Source organism: Crinia signifera, chromosome 6 (assembly GCF_055691185.1).
Source record: "Crinia signifera chromosome 6, ASM5569118v1, whole genome shotgun sequence".
Lineage (NCBI taxonomy): Eukaryota > Metazoa > Chordata > Amphibia > Anura > Myobatrachidae > Crinia > Crinia signifera.
Genome location: NC_139222.1, coordinates 219,619,719 through 219,637,032, shown reverse-complemented (window position 1 = coordinate 219,637,032; position 17,314 = coordinate 219,619,719). Strand labels below are relative to the sequence as shown.

Genomic DNA, 17,314 nt, shown 5'->3' with positions numbered 1-17,314 from the left:
CGATCCGATGCGCGGTCCCGCGGGTCGGTCGTTATTCAGATCCTACCTGCAGCAGGTAGGATCTGAAGAACGACCATACAGCCGGGTGCGGGTCGCCATCGGATCGGACCCGCTCACGGTGCACATCGTGAGCGGGTCGTGCCCCCCGCATCATCGTGAGCGGGTCTAAAGAAACACTGACGACCCGCTCACAATGTGCATCGTGAGCGGGTCATCGTGGTGTGTACCCCACATTAGCTACAAATTAGCTTCACTCTTAAGCCACTTTGAAGCTGCTGTTTTTTCGACCTGACATGTGCCGACAGGTGGTATTTCATGCCCTACCATTCACTAGGGCGTGGTGGGAGAATAAAAGAATGTGCCCGAAGCATTGCGAGCAAAGTGAGCAATGCGAGGGGATCCAGTGCACTTCAAATTGTGTCCATGTCGACTGTGTTGATATTCGGATAAAAAAAGTGAAAAAACCCATGTCAACCTTTTGATTAGCCCATGTCGACCTAATGCTTGTGTTGACTTAACGTCATGTCGACCTAGATCCATGTTGACCTAGACCCCTGTCGACCTTGACCCATGTCGACATTGACCCATGTCGACCTTAACCCATGTCGACCTTGTGGTGTCGACCCAATGCTTGTCGACCTAGTTATGGTCGACCCAACAATCCCAACCCGCATGGTCCTGTCTTAAAAATGTGTAAAAGTTCAAATTAAAAAAAAAATGGCGTGAGGTCCCCCCTCCTGAGCATAACCAGCCCCAGGCTCATTGAGCCGGACCTGGTTACAAAAATATGGGGGACAAAAAAGCGTTGGGGTCCCCCATATGACTGAAACCAGCCCCGGACTATTTGGACCGGTCCTGGTTCCAAAAATACAGGGGACAAAAAATCTGGGGATCCCCCATATTTTGAAACCAGCTCCGGGCTCCAACAGCCTTTGGTGTCAGCGCCACAGCCAGGGGACACTTTTACATAAGGTCCCCCGGGCCGAACCATGAGCACTATGGCTGGTCAGCCTGGGGGAGTAAATAAATAAAGGGGTCCCCCCCCAGGCTTTACCCGTCCAGGGCTGAAGCCCGGTGCTATCACCGGCTTCCCTGGCCATTGGACGCCGGCCTGATAGTGTTAAATCATTCATAAATAACATTGCTTTATACAGGTGAACTACAAGTGCCAGAAAGCCTCCCCTGCATGCTGGGACATGGCGAACCACAAGTCCCAGCATGCGATGCATTAATGGGGCTGCTGGGACTTGTAGTCCACCTGTAAAAAGAATGTTAAAATGACATTTTTAAGTAAAACACACACAGAAAATAAGAACTTTATTACACACACACACACACCTCAATTTTGCACCAATACACTTACCGAACCAGGGTCCTGCACTGCCCTCCCTCCTCCAGAGCCAGCACACCCAGCACTGACAGCGGGGTGAGCCGGCTTTCTCCGGCGCTGCTAACAGCTTCTATAGCGCTGTCCCAGCACTATAGAGGCTGATAGCGTCTTTGTCTATAGAGGCTACTAGCGTCTTTGGCTCTATGCATCTCCATGGAGACACATCAAGCCAACCACACTAATATGTAAAAAAGTGTCGCCCGGCTGTGGCATGACACCGCGAGCTGTTGGAGCCCGGTGCTAGTTTCAAAATACGGGGGACCCCCAGATTTTGAAAAGTGCGATATGGTGCGATTTTGGAAAGTGACTAAAATTCGCATCCTATTAAATGTCACCCACAGTGTCTGTTGTCATGAAGGAGTTAACAACAATAGTAAACCATAGCACTAAATGGTCTCCTTGCCAAATGTGATGCAGTGGTCAACATTTGCTTTTAAATTTCTAGAGAAATGGCAATCAATAGAGATTGAGAATGATCAATATTGACCAATCGTGGGCTCCACCGAGCTTAAATAGCACATTACAGGGCCATTATGTTCAGTCGCTGCAGAGAACATTTAACGATGGTAAGTTTATTCTGCTTGGTAATAGTAATACTCAGGGCTTAAAGTGGTCAGTGAGAGGTGGTGGAACTCCTTTCCCCTGACATCAATCACCCCCCCTCCCAATTTAGGCAAACTTGAGCCAGTGCCAGGGTTTTTGGCTCCACCTGCAACTATAAGTTTATGTCCTACCTCCCCTTCTTTATGAAGGGAAAGTGGTCATACAATTGTACCCCCAATTTAAATGATTTCACACAGTAGCACAATCGCATACACATTACACCACATGCAATGCCCCTTACTCACTTTTCATGTTACGCTGCACAGTAGTAGTTGCCCCTACCATTAGAGGTGGTGGAACTCAGTTCCCCCTACCATTAGAGGTGGTGGAACTCAGTTCCCCCCAGTTCCCCCTCACTTTAACCCCTGGTAATACTATCTTAGACTGAACAGATACATTTCAGTTGACTTTAATGGATGTTTTCAGGGAGTTTATGGCTACAGTATTATAGTATTTAAAAAAAAAAATCAACAGTCAATATCACACAAAAGAATTTCATTATTATACATTTTAATGAGTGATGTGATAATATCCTATGTGATAAATCATACAAAAATTGTCGTTTCTAACTATGAAGTACAATAAGCAGGAAAATATAATTACTGTATCATTATTAATATATCTCTATATAGTTTATTTATTATTTATTTACAGTTTCTTATATAGAGCAGCAGTTACCATTGCGCTTTACAATTGTATACACAGATAAAACAAACTGGGTAATAACAGACAGACTTGGAGGTAGGAGGGCCCTGCTGCAAGCTTACAATCTATAGGGATATAGGAGGGAAACACAAGGACAAGCACCAGTAATAGCATAGCAGTCCCACCAAGTTACAGAAGGGAAGCTATATAATACAGAAGTGCCTCAGAGGGTTATGCATATGGGACTTAAATATGGTAGGCTTGCCTGAAGAGGTGAGTTTTCAGGGAATGCTTGAAAGTTTGGAGGCTAGTGGAGAGTCTTATTGTGCGTGGAAGTTTATGTACTGTACTATTGTTATTATTACTACTTCCAATGTTATGTTAAGTTATTTATGTAAGTAGTAAGTAGGGAAATCAATCATCAAAGTTTTAACACAAGGAAACAGAAAACACAGGTGGGATGCAGATAGATGGAGCTGGATGTTGGCATTACGTTACAGTATATTCATTGGCATCAATTCTTGTCCCTACAAATGGTCCACATATTACATTTAAAAACCTACACAGATTTAGATTTACATAAACAAAATTAAAATAATAGTGAATATCTAACACCTGTGCTGCCCGGTTACCAGATCAGGCAAATTAATTCATCAGAGTCTGGATGAAGAGGGCACAGCTACTTATTTACATCAACATGATATCAGACAATCACTAATACCCCTTTTACACCGCCGCAGAAACCTAGGTTATTCCCTTGTGGACCCGCGTCAGTGGCAGCCCAGCAGCTTACCTTGGTGTTGGGCTTGCCCCCAGCGTGACAATCGGTGGCCCTAGCGGGGGGGATCGCCGGTCCCGGTGCTTGTAGAGGATGTCATCTCCAAGCGCCGCCTCCGTTTACACTGCGAGTAGGCACCGCAGTGTAAACGGTGCAAATAACGGATCCGACCTGGCTTGGATCTGTGTTCCAAATGCCGGGTCGGATCTGGGATTTGGGTATAAAAGGGTATTAATACATCTGTGTCAGTCTGACAGATACTAAATATAAGGCATTAAATAATTTGTCAGTAACTGCTCTGATACTGTGTATGGATTACATTCAGACAGGGGCATAGGGAGAGTGGAGCCGACGGAGCGCAAGCTCCGGGCGCCAAAGAGTAGCAGGGTGCCCAGGAACCACACTTGTTGCCCGCTGATCTGCCCTCTTGATGCCGACCGCCCGTCCGCTTCGGCCCTTTCCCCTGCCAGATGCTGACCGCCCATCTGCTGCGGAAGTGCAGTGTCTCTGACAGTATTACAGAGACCCTGCACCCCGTCCGCTGCCACAGAGAAGACAAGCTAGAGGTACTCCCTTAGTTCTAGCATCTGTCATACTGACAGATGCTAGAGGTGCAGGAGGACCTCTAGCGGCTGTCTCCTTTGTGGGGGCGGCCATCTTTGGAGGGGCACAGGGTCTCTAATGCTGTCAGAGACTCTGTGCCTCCGCAGCAGATGGGCGGTCAGCATCTGGCAGGGGATAAACAATAAACAAATTTATTTCCTCCGGGGCAACTCACATTTAGCTCCCTTTGGGCAACGAGCATGTAATCTCCCCTGGCTACGAGCATGGAACCCCTGGCCACAAGCATGGAACCCCTATGGCAAAGAAAATGGATACCCTTGGCAACAAGCATGTAATCCCTTATGGCAACTACCATATAATCCCCCTTGACAACAAGTATGGAATCACAGGCAACAAGCATGTTACCCCTGGCAACCAGCATGTGTAGGTAAGCCAAAGATGGCAAATAGGAGCACTGGTTCTATGTAATTAAAATATCCCAATCGCTGCGCACTATTGCTGCCCCTTGTCAGAGGTTGTGTACCTCGAAACAAGACAAGGAAAGGAAAAAGGACATCCAATTTACACTGACATGTACTTTCAAGGGGCGCAGTCGTGCTCAGCACAATAATTAGCAATGTGTTTAAATGATAAAATTTATCAAAATATAAATATAAGTATCACATATATAAACAATGAGAAGTGCACTTCATAAACAATTAATCACATACCACACAACAAGACGTACAACACATAACATAAAGAGGCATATCAATTAGTCTCGCAACATCTGGTATGAGGCTAGAATGGTTTTAAATTAAGGCATCAATTGGTTTTAACTGATCTGCAAGGCATTTTATGTTTACCAGTCCTGCACAGAATTGATGAAAAGTCTCTTTGGTGGTGGTTATAACCAGCTCAAGCAATGTCCAATTTCATATGAACAATTTACCTTCTGATTGAATGGAGGTGCTCTCCTGATGTTTGTGGAGAGAGCTATTCGCCAACCAAATACAGATAATGTCCGCTCCTATAGATGTATCAGCGGCAATGAGATTGCGGTCACTGGGACAGGCTGTTTATGATCAGCGGATCCCGACGTCGGGTAAATGACTGTCGGGATCCCGACTGTCGGGAACGCGTCCGGCACCCCCTTTCTCCGCCTGTGTATAACTTCAGTGGCTTCCTCACAACTGAGTGGTGCAAAAAGATACTGTGTGTGTGTGTGTGTGTGTATATATATAATATATATTGGGTGTCATTTTGCATGGCTTTTTAATACACATATATATATATATCCAGGCAATGGACCGGCAATTTCCATGAAAATCACAACCAGCGCTGCGTGCCTTTGTAGTATAAATATACAGCAAGGTTCCCAGACATCCAAACAGGTCCCCAGGAACAACACGTCACTGCAGACTCTCCAACATGAAAAATCTTTAATGCATAGCCTCAACGGCTCGTTTCGGGGAATTTACCCCTTTATCAAATTCCCTGAAACGAGCCGTTGAGGCTATGCATTAAAGATTCTTCATGTTGGAGATGCTGCAGTGACGTGTTGTTCCTGGGGACCTGTTTGGATGTCTGGGAACCTTGCTGTGTATATATACGACGAAACGCGTCAGGGCGTGGCCTACGATGCTCCTACCCATCTCACAGCTGACGTCTGGTTCCTGGTGACCACTGCACGCCTCCCTGCAAGCCAGCATAGCGGTGTCCTTGGTGGTTCCTTGTTCCAGCGCCTAAGTGTGAGCAGCTTAGCCTTTGGCTACATTTTAAACCTTGTGGTACCCAGTCCACAGTGCTTTTACTTATGGTACGAGTCTGTATTTGCCTGTACCAGGATTTTACTATTGTCCATTAAAATGGTTTATAAGTGATATTGCACCATGAAGCGCCTTCGCTCTGCCTTCTCCTAGATCTCTTCCTCTCTGTGGATTCCAGAGACTTCACCCTATAGAGAGAAGCAGCTGCAGGTTGAAAAAACTAACTTTGGTGCTGGTATTTCCTCGGTTGATTTACTGGGGAATTTGTTCAACTGGTGACTTGTTTGATATACACTTGGCGCAGGGGTTCACGCCTGTTCCATTCGATATATATATATATATATATATATATATATATACACACACACACACACATATATATATATAATTATTATTATTATTATTTATTCTGCCTGCGCTCCCGCTGGGGTGATGGAGCTGCTTGCGAGCAGGTGAGCGGTGGCAGTGTTCGGAAGGTGGTGGAGGGGGTGGAACAGCAGCAGACGTACAGGCAGGAGGGGGATGTGGACGTACAGGCAGAAGGAAAGGAGGGAGAGTGGACGGACTGATGGGAGGCTGGGCGGGTGTTCAAGTGCGGCGTGAGTAAGGAGCAGGGGGAGGGAGAAGGGGAGGGAGAAGGGGAGGCTTGGGGCGGTCCACGGACTAAAAAGTGTATAATCTTTCAGACCGCGTTGCGTACACACAGCGATAATGGATGAAAAACCATCCATCATCGCTGGCATGCTGGTAAAACCAGCAGATGGTGGACTTTGCTAGCGATGATGCGGGAGCACGCATCATCGCTAGTCTGCCAACGGTGGCTCATACACACTAGGTAATTTTCAGCTGAAAATAGCTCAAAACTGCCAAAATGATCGATTTTCAGCTCAAAATCATCAAGTGTGTATGGGCCTTTTGTGTCACTAAAGTGCCATGGGAGGGGTTGCAAAATTTATAATTACACCATTGCGTGTAAAGAGTTAACCTGGAGCATTATGGTGTGTGGCATAAAAATTAATTGGTGTGTGGTATGTGCAATGGGCATTATGGTGTGTGGCATAAAGTTACTTAAGCATAACGGTTTGTGGCATAAAGTCTAAAGGCATTATGGTGTGGGTCATAATGTGTAACGGGCATTACAGATTGTGTGGCATATTCTGTAATGGCCATTACAATTTGTGTGGCATAGTGTCACCACCTGGAAAAAGATTACTGTATATCCGAATGAGAAGCCATGGATGAATAGGGAGGTTCGGCTTCTGCTAAGGGCCCGTAACACTGCCTTTAGGGAAGTAGCCTATGGTACAGCTAGGGCGAATCTGAAGAAAGGTATTATCGGGGCTAAACACTGCTATAAGCTAAGGATAGAGGAGCATTTGGCAAGATCTGATCCCCGCCGTTTATGGCAGGGTATCCGGGTTATCAGCAACTATAAGGCAGATAAAACTAGCTCAGCACTTGCTATGGATATCTCCTCTCTAAATGAGTTGAACCATTTCTATGCACGGTTCGATAGAGACAACAGTGAAAGGGTGACTAGACTGCCTTCCTCTGGCCAATCTCTTGTATTAACATCTGCAGAGGTCCTAGCTGGTCTAAGCCAAATCAATGCAATTAAGTCGGCTGGACCAGATGGTAAACCGGGATGGGTGCTGAGGGCATGTGCTGAGCAGTTGACGGGGGTATTTACGGACATTTTCAATCTGTCCCTATCTGCGTCGATTGTGCCTGCTTGCTGTAAAAGCACTACTATAATATCGGTGCCAAAAAATTCTGGGTTGATAAATTTGAATGATTATCGTCCTGTTGCTCTCACACCGATAGTCATGAAGTATTTTGAACAGTTGGTGTTAATACATCTGAAGGCTGGTCTATTACCATCTTTGGATCCATTTCAGTTTGCTTATCGCAGCATTGATGATGCAGTCTCTTTGCTGATGCATTTTGTATTATCACATCTGGATAAAAATAACACGTATGTCCGACTGTTGTTTGTCGATTTCAGTTTGGCGTTCAATACGGTGATACAGATGGGGCCGGGCTCATCTTTGCAGGGGATGGCGATGGCGACGCCATTCGCCATTCCCTGCTCCCGCGCCATCTGTGTGTCGGAAGGGGACGCGCGCGCACGAGGTGCGCGCGCGTCCCCTTCCGACGGTGCTGCCGTCCCCTTCCGACGGTCGTCCGGTGCCCACACCGGGCGCCCGCACCCCCCCACAGCCTCCTCGGGTCCCCCCAGCCCCCCTCGAGCGGGAGGCGGACAGTATTGCGTCCGCCTCGCCCGCCGGCCGCCCGGATACTGAGACGCACGTGCGTGGGGGACGTACGCGCGTCTCAGTCAGATGGCGCGCCGTGTTGCTGGCGGATCGCCAGCAGCATGCTGCTGGTGATTCGCCAGCAAGCATAAGGCCTGCCCTATCTGTACCAGCAAGACTAGTCTCTGGACTTGGGGATTGACAGTTCCATGTGTAATTGGATAGGGGACTTTTTAAGTGATAGGCCACAGGTGGTTAGAGCAGGGACAGACAGTTCAGGCTCAGTTACGCTGAATAATTGGGTACCAAAAGGTTGTGTATTAAGCCCGTTCCTTTATTCTATTTTTACGTCCGACTGCAAGCCGGTTTACAATTCCAATATCATTATTAAATTTGCCGATGATACAACATTAATAGGCCTTATTGACAACAACAACTAAACGGCAAATAGAGATGAGATTCAGCATTTGGCTGAGTGGTGTTGTGCCAATAATCTCTTTCTTAACACCAGTAAAACTAAAGAGATTGCGGTGGATTTTCGCAGGAAAAAATCTAACCCGGTTAGGCCGGTAAAGATTAGTGGGAGTAATGTTGACCGTGTCTCTAGTTTTAAATTTTTGGGTACTCATATCTCTGAGGACCTAACATGGTCAACTAATATTAAGTGTCTGGTAAAAAAAGGCCCATCAACACCTTTTTTCCTTAGGATGCTGAAAAAAACAACAATTGCCACTACGCATATTGGTAAATTTCTATCGCTGTGCAGTGGTAAGTATTCTGACCAGTTGTATCTCCGTCTGGTATGGAAATTGTACCGCTGCAGAATGGAAGCTAATACAGAGGTCAACGGATAATGGGTACTACTCTCCCTGCTGATGATGATATTCAGAGAAAGTGCTGTCTGTGTAGGGCGCTCAATATCTTAAAAGATAGAACCCACCCGGCTAATGGGTTGTTTGTCTTTTTACCTTCAGGCAGATACTAGTTGTATGAGGAGTAGGACCAGTAGGATGAGGAATAGTTTCTTTCCTAGGGCTATTTTAGAACTAAATGCTAATTAGGGTCATGGGGGGAGAGTTAATGGGACTTAAGTTTTATTGTTATTTGTACGTGGATCATTCAGATTTTATTGTACAGTATGTACGTATGTGGATGGATGGTAAACTGAGTTTTGCCGCCCTAATTTAGGGTGATGACAATAAAGCTGTATCTAATCTAATCTAATAATGTGTAAGGAACATTACTATAAGAAGGAAAGATGACTGGGTGGGTTGGGGGTGCCAAAACATACCGTTGCTCCGGGCACCATGTCACCTAGCTACTCCTCTGCATTCAGATAATCAAAATATTTAACATTAGAGATGATGGGGGAAATTTACTAAAGGAAATTTGTAAAAAATAGGTGTATTTGTATCCAGAAATACACTTATTTTTGACATTTAATATCCCGAAAATACGGCAATTCGTATTCGTATTGATGTGCTATGAATTGCTGTATTTTCGGGATAGTAAATGTCAAAAATAAGTGTATTTCTGGATACAAATACCCCAATTTTTTTACAAATTTCCTTTAATAAATTTCCCCCGATATGTTTGTTAATTAATTTTACAAAAACTGAACCATTGATCTAATATTCACATGTTATAAAGAAAAGCTGTCATGATTGTAATATGTAGTAGTAGGTCAAAGACAATTATTCATGGTTGGATCAGAAAGGTTTACTGTATGTAGACCACTACAAAGTAACATTATGCTCTGGAAATTAAACACCCCGGTCATCCCCAATCTTTGCTGGTTGTATGTCTTTTTCTTGTTTAATGATCAAACGACTACAGCAAACACTCAGCTAATAATTACCTTGCCGAGCCAATAGTACAGGAGCTTTTTTTACAAAGAGTTGAAAATATATTTGGTCAGTGTAAAGCACACTGTCAGAAAAAAAAGCTACCGGTTTTATTATTTGTCTTTTTTTTTACATAAAATTATACTTTATCACAAATTACTAAATTACAGCTATAAATAATCTTAAGATAACTGTTAACTATGCATTACAGTGCAATGGATAAACACAATGGCCAGGAATCGGGATGTAGTAGGAGCCATTTTTGGTCCAATTTTGTGAAATATACAATTATTCTGCAGTCACCAATTGTAAATAGTGTCCAGCTGCATTCCAAATGACTGTATGTTACACTGCTTGGCTAGGATACACTTTGGCAGAACATGTTTTATGCAGATACAGTCACAATTACATAGATGCTGCTTGTACATCCATATTGCACAGCGATGCGCATAAGATGCATTTGTACAGTACATGACCTATTTTGACAGGTCAAAGTATATTTTGCAATTGAAAGTTACAAATAATTTGAAAAATGTTTGTTTGTTACAAATGTACCTAATTGCTTACTTGTAAGTGAACGTAAACATTGTTGAATAAAACTTATGACCCCCTCAAAAAAAAAAAAATCCATCTCTATATTTGTCTGACTTTCTAACTCGGCCGCCATTACATCCCTGTCTGCAACTGTTACACTACAGGTTGAACAGCGATTACTCGGCATAGTCTGTTCCAGCACTGAGCTGGATTACCAAATTTGACGGATTATCGGTGGTACCTTCAGAAAGCAGAGAGCCCCCCTCAGTGTGACCTCCGTAGTACCAATCCGCAGCTTGTCTTGTGCGTGCAGATAATCCAAGCTCCCACAGACTCCCATAGTCCCTTCTACATCTAACAACCTATCAATAATAATTTCCCCCTGGGACCTGATGTGTCCGGATTAAAGGAGATTCCGGACCACCGGTTGCTGGAAAATCAGCGGTGTACCTGTATATGGTGCATTCCGGTTGTCTTAAAAAATTCAGATGCTTCCTACTCTAAAAATACCATCAGAAGTCAGAGCCGATTTGCATTCGGAGTGTTACATTGTCCGAGTTCTGGTAAACAGTTGACATTCTAACGTTGACTTTGAGCAACTTTTACCTGTCGACTAAAATTAGCTTCCATTACATCCCGGCCAATATCATAAAACCCATAACATCACAAGTCAAATAAATAAGATAATGAACAATTAAATAAAGTAAAACAAGATGGGGTCAATAAAACAATGTGCAAGGCAGTTGCCTACCAGTTCTGATACAATACATTCATAATCAACAATGAATACAAATAAAATACATAATCCTAAAATCAGTATAATAATATTACATTATAAAAAATTACATTTTTTTACACAAAAATGCAGATCTGGCTCAAAATTTTTCATTTTCACAAGGAATGAAGGAGACAAAGCACCCCAAAATCTGTGCCCCAATTTCTCCCGAGTATGGCAATGCCTCACATGTGACCAAAAAATACCAGTTGGGTGCATGGCAGGACTCAGAAGGGAAGGAGTGATATTTGGATTTTGCAGCACAGATTCTGGTTGAATGACCCCTGAAGCACCCATACAGTGGAACCCCCCCACAAGTGACCCCATTTTGCAAACTACACCCTTCAGGGAATTCATTTAGGGGTATAGTGTACATTTCAAACCCCCAGGGGTTTCACCAATTTTGATACAACTGAGCTGTGAAAATGAAAAATTTAATTTTTTCATTTTCACAGCCCAGTTGTATCAAAATTGGTGAAACCCCTGGGGGTTTGAAATGTACACTATACCCCTAAATGAATTCCCTGAAGGGTGTAGTTTGCAAAATGGGGTCACTTGTGGGGGAGGTTCCTAACATTTAGCATCTTATGGTGCCTAGAAACCTACATGGTGCCTAAAAAATAATCTCATAAAAAGGAGGCTCCAAAATCAAGTAGGTGCTCCTTCTATTATGAAGCCTGTGGTTTGGTCACCGTGCACACTAGGGCCACATATAGGATATTTATGAAAGCAAAAGAATTGGGGGAATCAATTTTTGGTCACATTTCTCTAGTAAAATCTACTGTGTTCCTTAGAAAAATGTATTAAAATTGAAAATCTGCTAAAAAAAAGAAATTTTGAAATTTCACCTACACTTTGTTTTAATTCCTGTGAAACACCTAAAGGGTTAACAAACTTCCAAAATGCTGTTTTGAATACTGTGAGGGGTGCAGTTTTTGAAATGGCATAATTTATGGGGGTGTCTCACATACAAGTCCCTCAAAGTCACATCAGAACTGAACTGGTCCCTAAAAAAATCAGAGTTTGAAATTTTCTTGAAAATTTGAGAATTTGCTATTCATATTTTAAGCCTCCTAGTGTCCAAAAAAATGAAAATGAGGTTGAAATAATGATGGCAACATAAAGTATACATATGGTCTATGTTAGTTATTAACTATTTTGAGTGGTAAGATTATTTGTCTCACAAGCAGAAAATGTAACATTTTGCAAATCGCAAAATTTTCCATTTTTTCCGACATTTTGGTATTTTTCACAAAAAAACACAGACTGTATCGACGAAAATTTACCACTAACTTGAAGTACAATGTGTCACGAAAAAACAATCTCAAAATCACTGGGATAAGTAAAAGCAAAAAAAAGTTATCCCCACTTAAGTGATACATGTCAGATTTGAAAAAAAGGGCTCTGTCAGGAACGCAAAAACTGGCTCTGTCAGGAAGGGGTTAATGCATTTCCCCTCCTGCAGTAAGCGTCAGCGGGTTCTTCAGAGAGAGTGTCTATACATACTCTCTCTAAAGAAGCAGTCAGTCCTCACTCTACCTTCCCAAAGTCTCCCTGCTATGGGAGGGAGGGGTGTAGCGGGACCCAGGCCCACACCGGGACCCAACATGCCCGGGCCTGGGTAAAGAGGACCCATGCCCCCTCTCTGTGCCACTTTAGATATTTTGACCTTTTTCACAGACATACAGTACTGGGTGTACACATACAGTGATGGGCTCATGATATATCGGCCATTTGAGCAAAATGCCAATATAAGTATTACTTAGCATGTACCAGACTGATACCACTTTCACTTCGCTAAGCCGGGTCGGACCTGGGATTTTGACAATTAACCTGGGCCACCCATTATACACAGGGCAACCCTGGTTTAACCCTTCTTATAACCCGGGTTGAAATGCTGGGTTCGTTGACCCAGAATATTCAGTTTGGTCCTTTCACACCGCACCACGGCCCAGGTCGACCCGGGTTATAGGTGCAGTGTGAAAGAGGTAAAGCAATAAGATGTTTATTGCCCTACCACTTTACTTTCACTGTCACACCTCCCAGCACCCATGTACTGCATACAGTACATGGATGAATTACAGCCAATAAATGACACACACACACACACACACGCTGCTCAAAGATTGACAGTATACAGTGATATATCGGCAAACTTCATTATGCCGGTATACCGGTTCAAGCACTGCACTTATTTCTTTTTTTATGTAGCTGCGGCTCTGAATCCCAATCACTGTGGCCAGCAGTGATCGTACGACCCACAGCATCCACACTCCCCACCTGGTGGCTGCTTGCTGGACAAAATTTTCCATCATGTGATCTCTGTAGCAATGCTGCTGGACTGGCAGGTGGCTCTGTGGTATATGTACAATGATACACCATTCTTAAACAGTCATCACTGTATTAAGGGATCAATAGCACCCAGTAAATTTTGGGCATGTACTATATGTTTACCAGTCCCTTGATCTGGCTGTTTCATAACGGTTATGTGTCTGTCTATTTCCAACTAAGTATATCCTGCTGTTTCCACTACACCTAAAGGTTACTCAGATGTCTGATGATCAAACAGTCGATTGGTTGAAGCAGCAGCTCAAAGAAGCCTGCAATGGGTATTTTTTGTTACTCACGGCGGGAGTCCTGTGGCATTTGCATATTTTCGCACTGCCGCTACTTACAAAGATGAAGAGTTGGATTGGAGTGCTCAATAGATCTAAGATCTGCTTTGTAATGATAGCAGGGCCACCAAGAGCGGGAAGCAGCGACAGCCTAGTACACCCTGCTGTATGCTGGTCTGGTGGGGAGGGTAGCAAGTGAACACCCCTGGTTGAGCGTTTACGTGCCCCCAATTCTAAACACAGCACAGCAAATACTTTTTTGTATTTTTTTCTACGGGAGTTTGGTGAAATTATCACTAGAATGCTCCCTTGTTTCAATGGATTAAGGGGGTGATTCAACACCGCTCGGTAAGCAGCGGTCATTCGCTGCTTACCGAGCGGCTTAATGCCACCTCGCCAAACACCCACCACTGAATCCCCTCAGGACCATGCGAGAGGATGTGTTGGCAAACATGCGTCCGCTAGCAGGAGAAATCATTCGATGGTCGCCGACCATCAAATGCTTTCTCCTGCCTTCAGAGGAATAAAAGTCAGTAGAAATGGACGTTTATTTCCTCTGCAAATCCAGGAAGGCGGGCTCGGAGCTGACGTCCAATGGGAATGCATTTTCATGGGGATGCCCTTAAATGCTGGACGTTCCCGAGGTCCAGCGCCATCACCGGTCTCTTCCCTCTCCCATTCTGTGTCGCAGGATCTGTTTGCACATGATAATCTGTACTTTGTGGCACAGGGTGCAGCTCCAACCACATCTGAATTAGGCCTGATGCTTTTGAATTTCAGGTTTAAAGAAAATATACCCTAAGGGGGTGATTCATGTTGGCTCGGTAAACAGAGAAAATCGCTGCTTATTGGGTGTTGAGACCATCGCCAAATCCCCTTGGTACCATGCGAGGGGATGTATTCACTAACATATGCCCCCATATGTGGTCGCTAGCAGGAGAAATCATTCAATGGGCGTCCCCATAAGAACGCTGGGCGTTCCCATGGGAATACAGTCGAGCCAATGTCTTCCCCGTCTAATGCGATTTGCGGAGGAAATAAAAGTCAGTTCAGAATGACTTAAATTTCCAAAGGCTGGGGAAATCATTTGATGGCCGCCAAATTCTCCTGCCCCATTTCTGCCTTTGTCCGCCCCCTGCCCTCCCTCCCCGCAACAAAGGACCTGGCGAGTGTGTAAATCGCCACAGCAGTTTGGTGCTGGGGTTGGCACATGCGCAGAAATGCACCATCATAATGGGCTAAATTTGGCCTCTTCCGATCGTTCAGGAATAAGTGTGAAAGCAGGAACAATTGCTTTATCTAGCAGCATGAGAACATCAACTAGAATCATTGGTCCTGAGCAGCGGAGGCTCCTACCTCGCCATAGGAGGGAGTCACTGGGAGTCAAAGTGAAGCCAGTTCAGACTCACATACAGCATCTAGCTTCACTAAGACTGAGCAATGTTGCGGATTATCCTTGGGGGGGGGGAGCTACAGACCATGGGTAAGAAAAAAGGCACTGGTACTGTGTATTATTACATTTGTATTGGATTCCCTACACAGTGATTGTACAAAACATTTTTTTCTAAAACTCCAGTCTGACAATGTGAAGTCATTAAAATGACTTTTGTTTTTATGAGTATTTTTCTTTCATTTGAATTCCAGAAATATATTGCGGGTCTTGTGTTGAGTGCCGGTGTCCTTTTCACTGTGTGCAATGCCGCTTGCCTGACAGAACCTCCTAAAGAGGAAGAGGATCCAGAGGGTAAGTTTATACTGACAAATGAATGAGAATAATATTATAGCCAAAGTGTACATAAATTACAGTACAATGCAATTTCCGACAAGTGCATGGTAGGGCAGTGGGCATGGCTGAGCACTGGGCTTTAAAAGCCCATTCAAAAAAGCTATATAAGCGGCACCTATAGAAGTGCCTCAGTGACTGGGACATGCTTTTTGCCTATATGAAAGCATGCCCCTGTCACTGAGGAATTTCCAGTGCCATTTCTACAAACAGATGTCCACTGACTTCTCCAGTGCTCCTGCCGCTGGGCCGCCAGTTCTGCTGCAACCTGCCGGCTCCTCTCCGCCTGCATTCTCATAGATGATGACTGTTGCTGTTGCCTTCTGCTGTCACAGTATATAATAGGCAGTGGTGCTGGCAGCTGGGGTCAACGGCCTTAACACTCCCACAGTTTACTCCTGCTGGCAGTAGAGCAGATCTCAGTGCAGTATGGGACATGGGAAGCAGCATGTAAACTGCTCTTGCCTCAGCTCTGCCTCCAAGGAGATCTGGAGCACCACCAAACCCCACTCTGAGGCATAGCCCAATGCTCCTCCTGGAGAAAGAGTCCATGTTTGCCTCTTGCATCCAGGGCACGGTGTACACACTGTCCAACCCACCGGACACCCTGAAAGACAGCTGCCCAGGATCCACAACCTGCATGGCTCAATGGAGTGTATGAGCATCTTAGCCAGCAAGGCCCAGGTCCTGGTCATCAATATTGGGGGCACCATCGGATTGCCTGAATGAAGTTGCAATGTGTGCTTGGGTAGGTAAGTTATTGCCTGTCCTGTGCCTCTACCTTGACCCATACACTGTATTCTATGGAGTGGGGCTGTCCTGTGCCCACAAATTTTTTTTTGTGAGGGGGGAGGGGGGGGGGTCACTGTCACCCAATTCTAATACTATTGTATTAATAACTGTTGATGAAATTATGTAATGTTTTCTCATATGATGCCAGCATATGTAATTTTGGTCTGTAATGGTCATTTATTTATTTATTAACAGTTTCTTAAATAGCACACACATATTCGGCAGCGCTGTACAGAGAATATTCAAACATTCACATCAGTCCCTGCCCCAGTGGAGCTTACAATCTATATTCCCTACCAAATGTACATGCAAACACAGACATTCTATGGTTCATTTGTTGGAAGCCAATTACCCTACCAGTATATTTTTGGATTGTGGGAGGAAACCGGAGTACCCGAAGTAAACCCACACAAACACAGGGAGAATATACAAACTCCGCACAGTAAGGGCTATGGTGGGAATAGAACCCATGACCTCAGCGCTGTGAGGCAGTAATGCTAACCATTACACCGTCTGTAATGCCCATTTAGGGCAACATTTTAAACAAAAAAAAATTCAGTACAGTTAAAATTAACTTGCCACCTCACATTTTTCATATGCAGATACCAGAAAAAGCCAATATGGGCAGAAGGCAATTATATAATGAAAATTCACTACTGTTATTAATAAATGTACTGTTACTTCCACATTTGATTGTTCAGCACATCAAACCTACCATCATTGCAAGTGCAGTTGAGCGATATGTTGGTCTGATCCATCTAGCCAGACAGCATAACGCCCAGTGTGTACCTAATTTTAGAATGGGAAACTTTTAACTGCTCACCTCCTGCACAAATGTTTAATTAATGTATTTATGTTTATTTTATTTTTTTTAATAACTGAACATTTGAGATATTTTTACTGAGATGTGAAATACACTTCACAGGTCATGTTGCTATGGCCACCCAATCACATCCTGTCTACCTTCTATCTATCTTCTAGAGGGTGG

At 44.2% G+C, this 17,314-nt stretch overlaps 1 protein-coding gene across 2 annotated transcripts in view; it reads left to right on the top strand.

Annotated features, from left to right (window-relative positions):
* Positions 1-1,866: 1,866 nt before the first annotated feature.
* The window catches only part of LOC146008976 (beta-microseminoprotein-like), a 34,824-nt gene continuing 19,376 nt past the window's right edge, over positions 1,867-17,314 (top strand). The window contains exons 1-3 of one of the 2 annotated variants that reach the window (XM_083148859.1): positions 5,528-5,710; positions 5,882-5,938; positions 15,396-15,495. In XM_083148859.1, the coding sequence (XP_083004985.1) occupies positions 5,543-5,710; positions 5,882-5,938; positions 15,396-15,495 (325 nt within the window). In that variant the 5' untranslated portion in view covers positions 5,528-5,542. Of the gene's footprint in view, positions 1,957-5,527; positions 5,711-5,881; positions 5,939-15,395; positions 15,496-17,314 lie in introns of those variants that run through there. The other variant, XM_083148860.1, reaches the window with a different exon arrangement.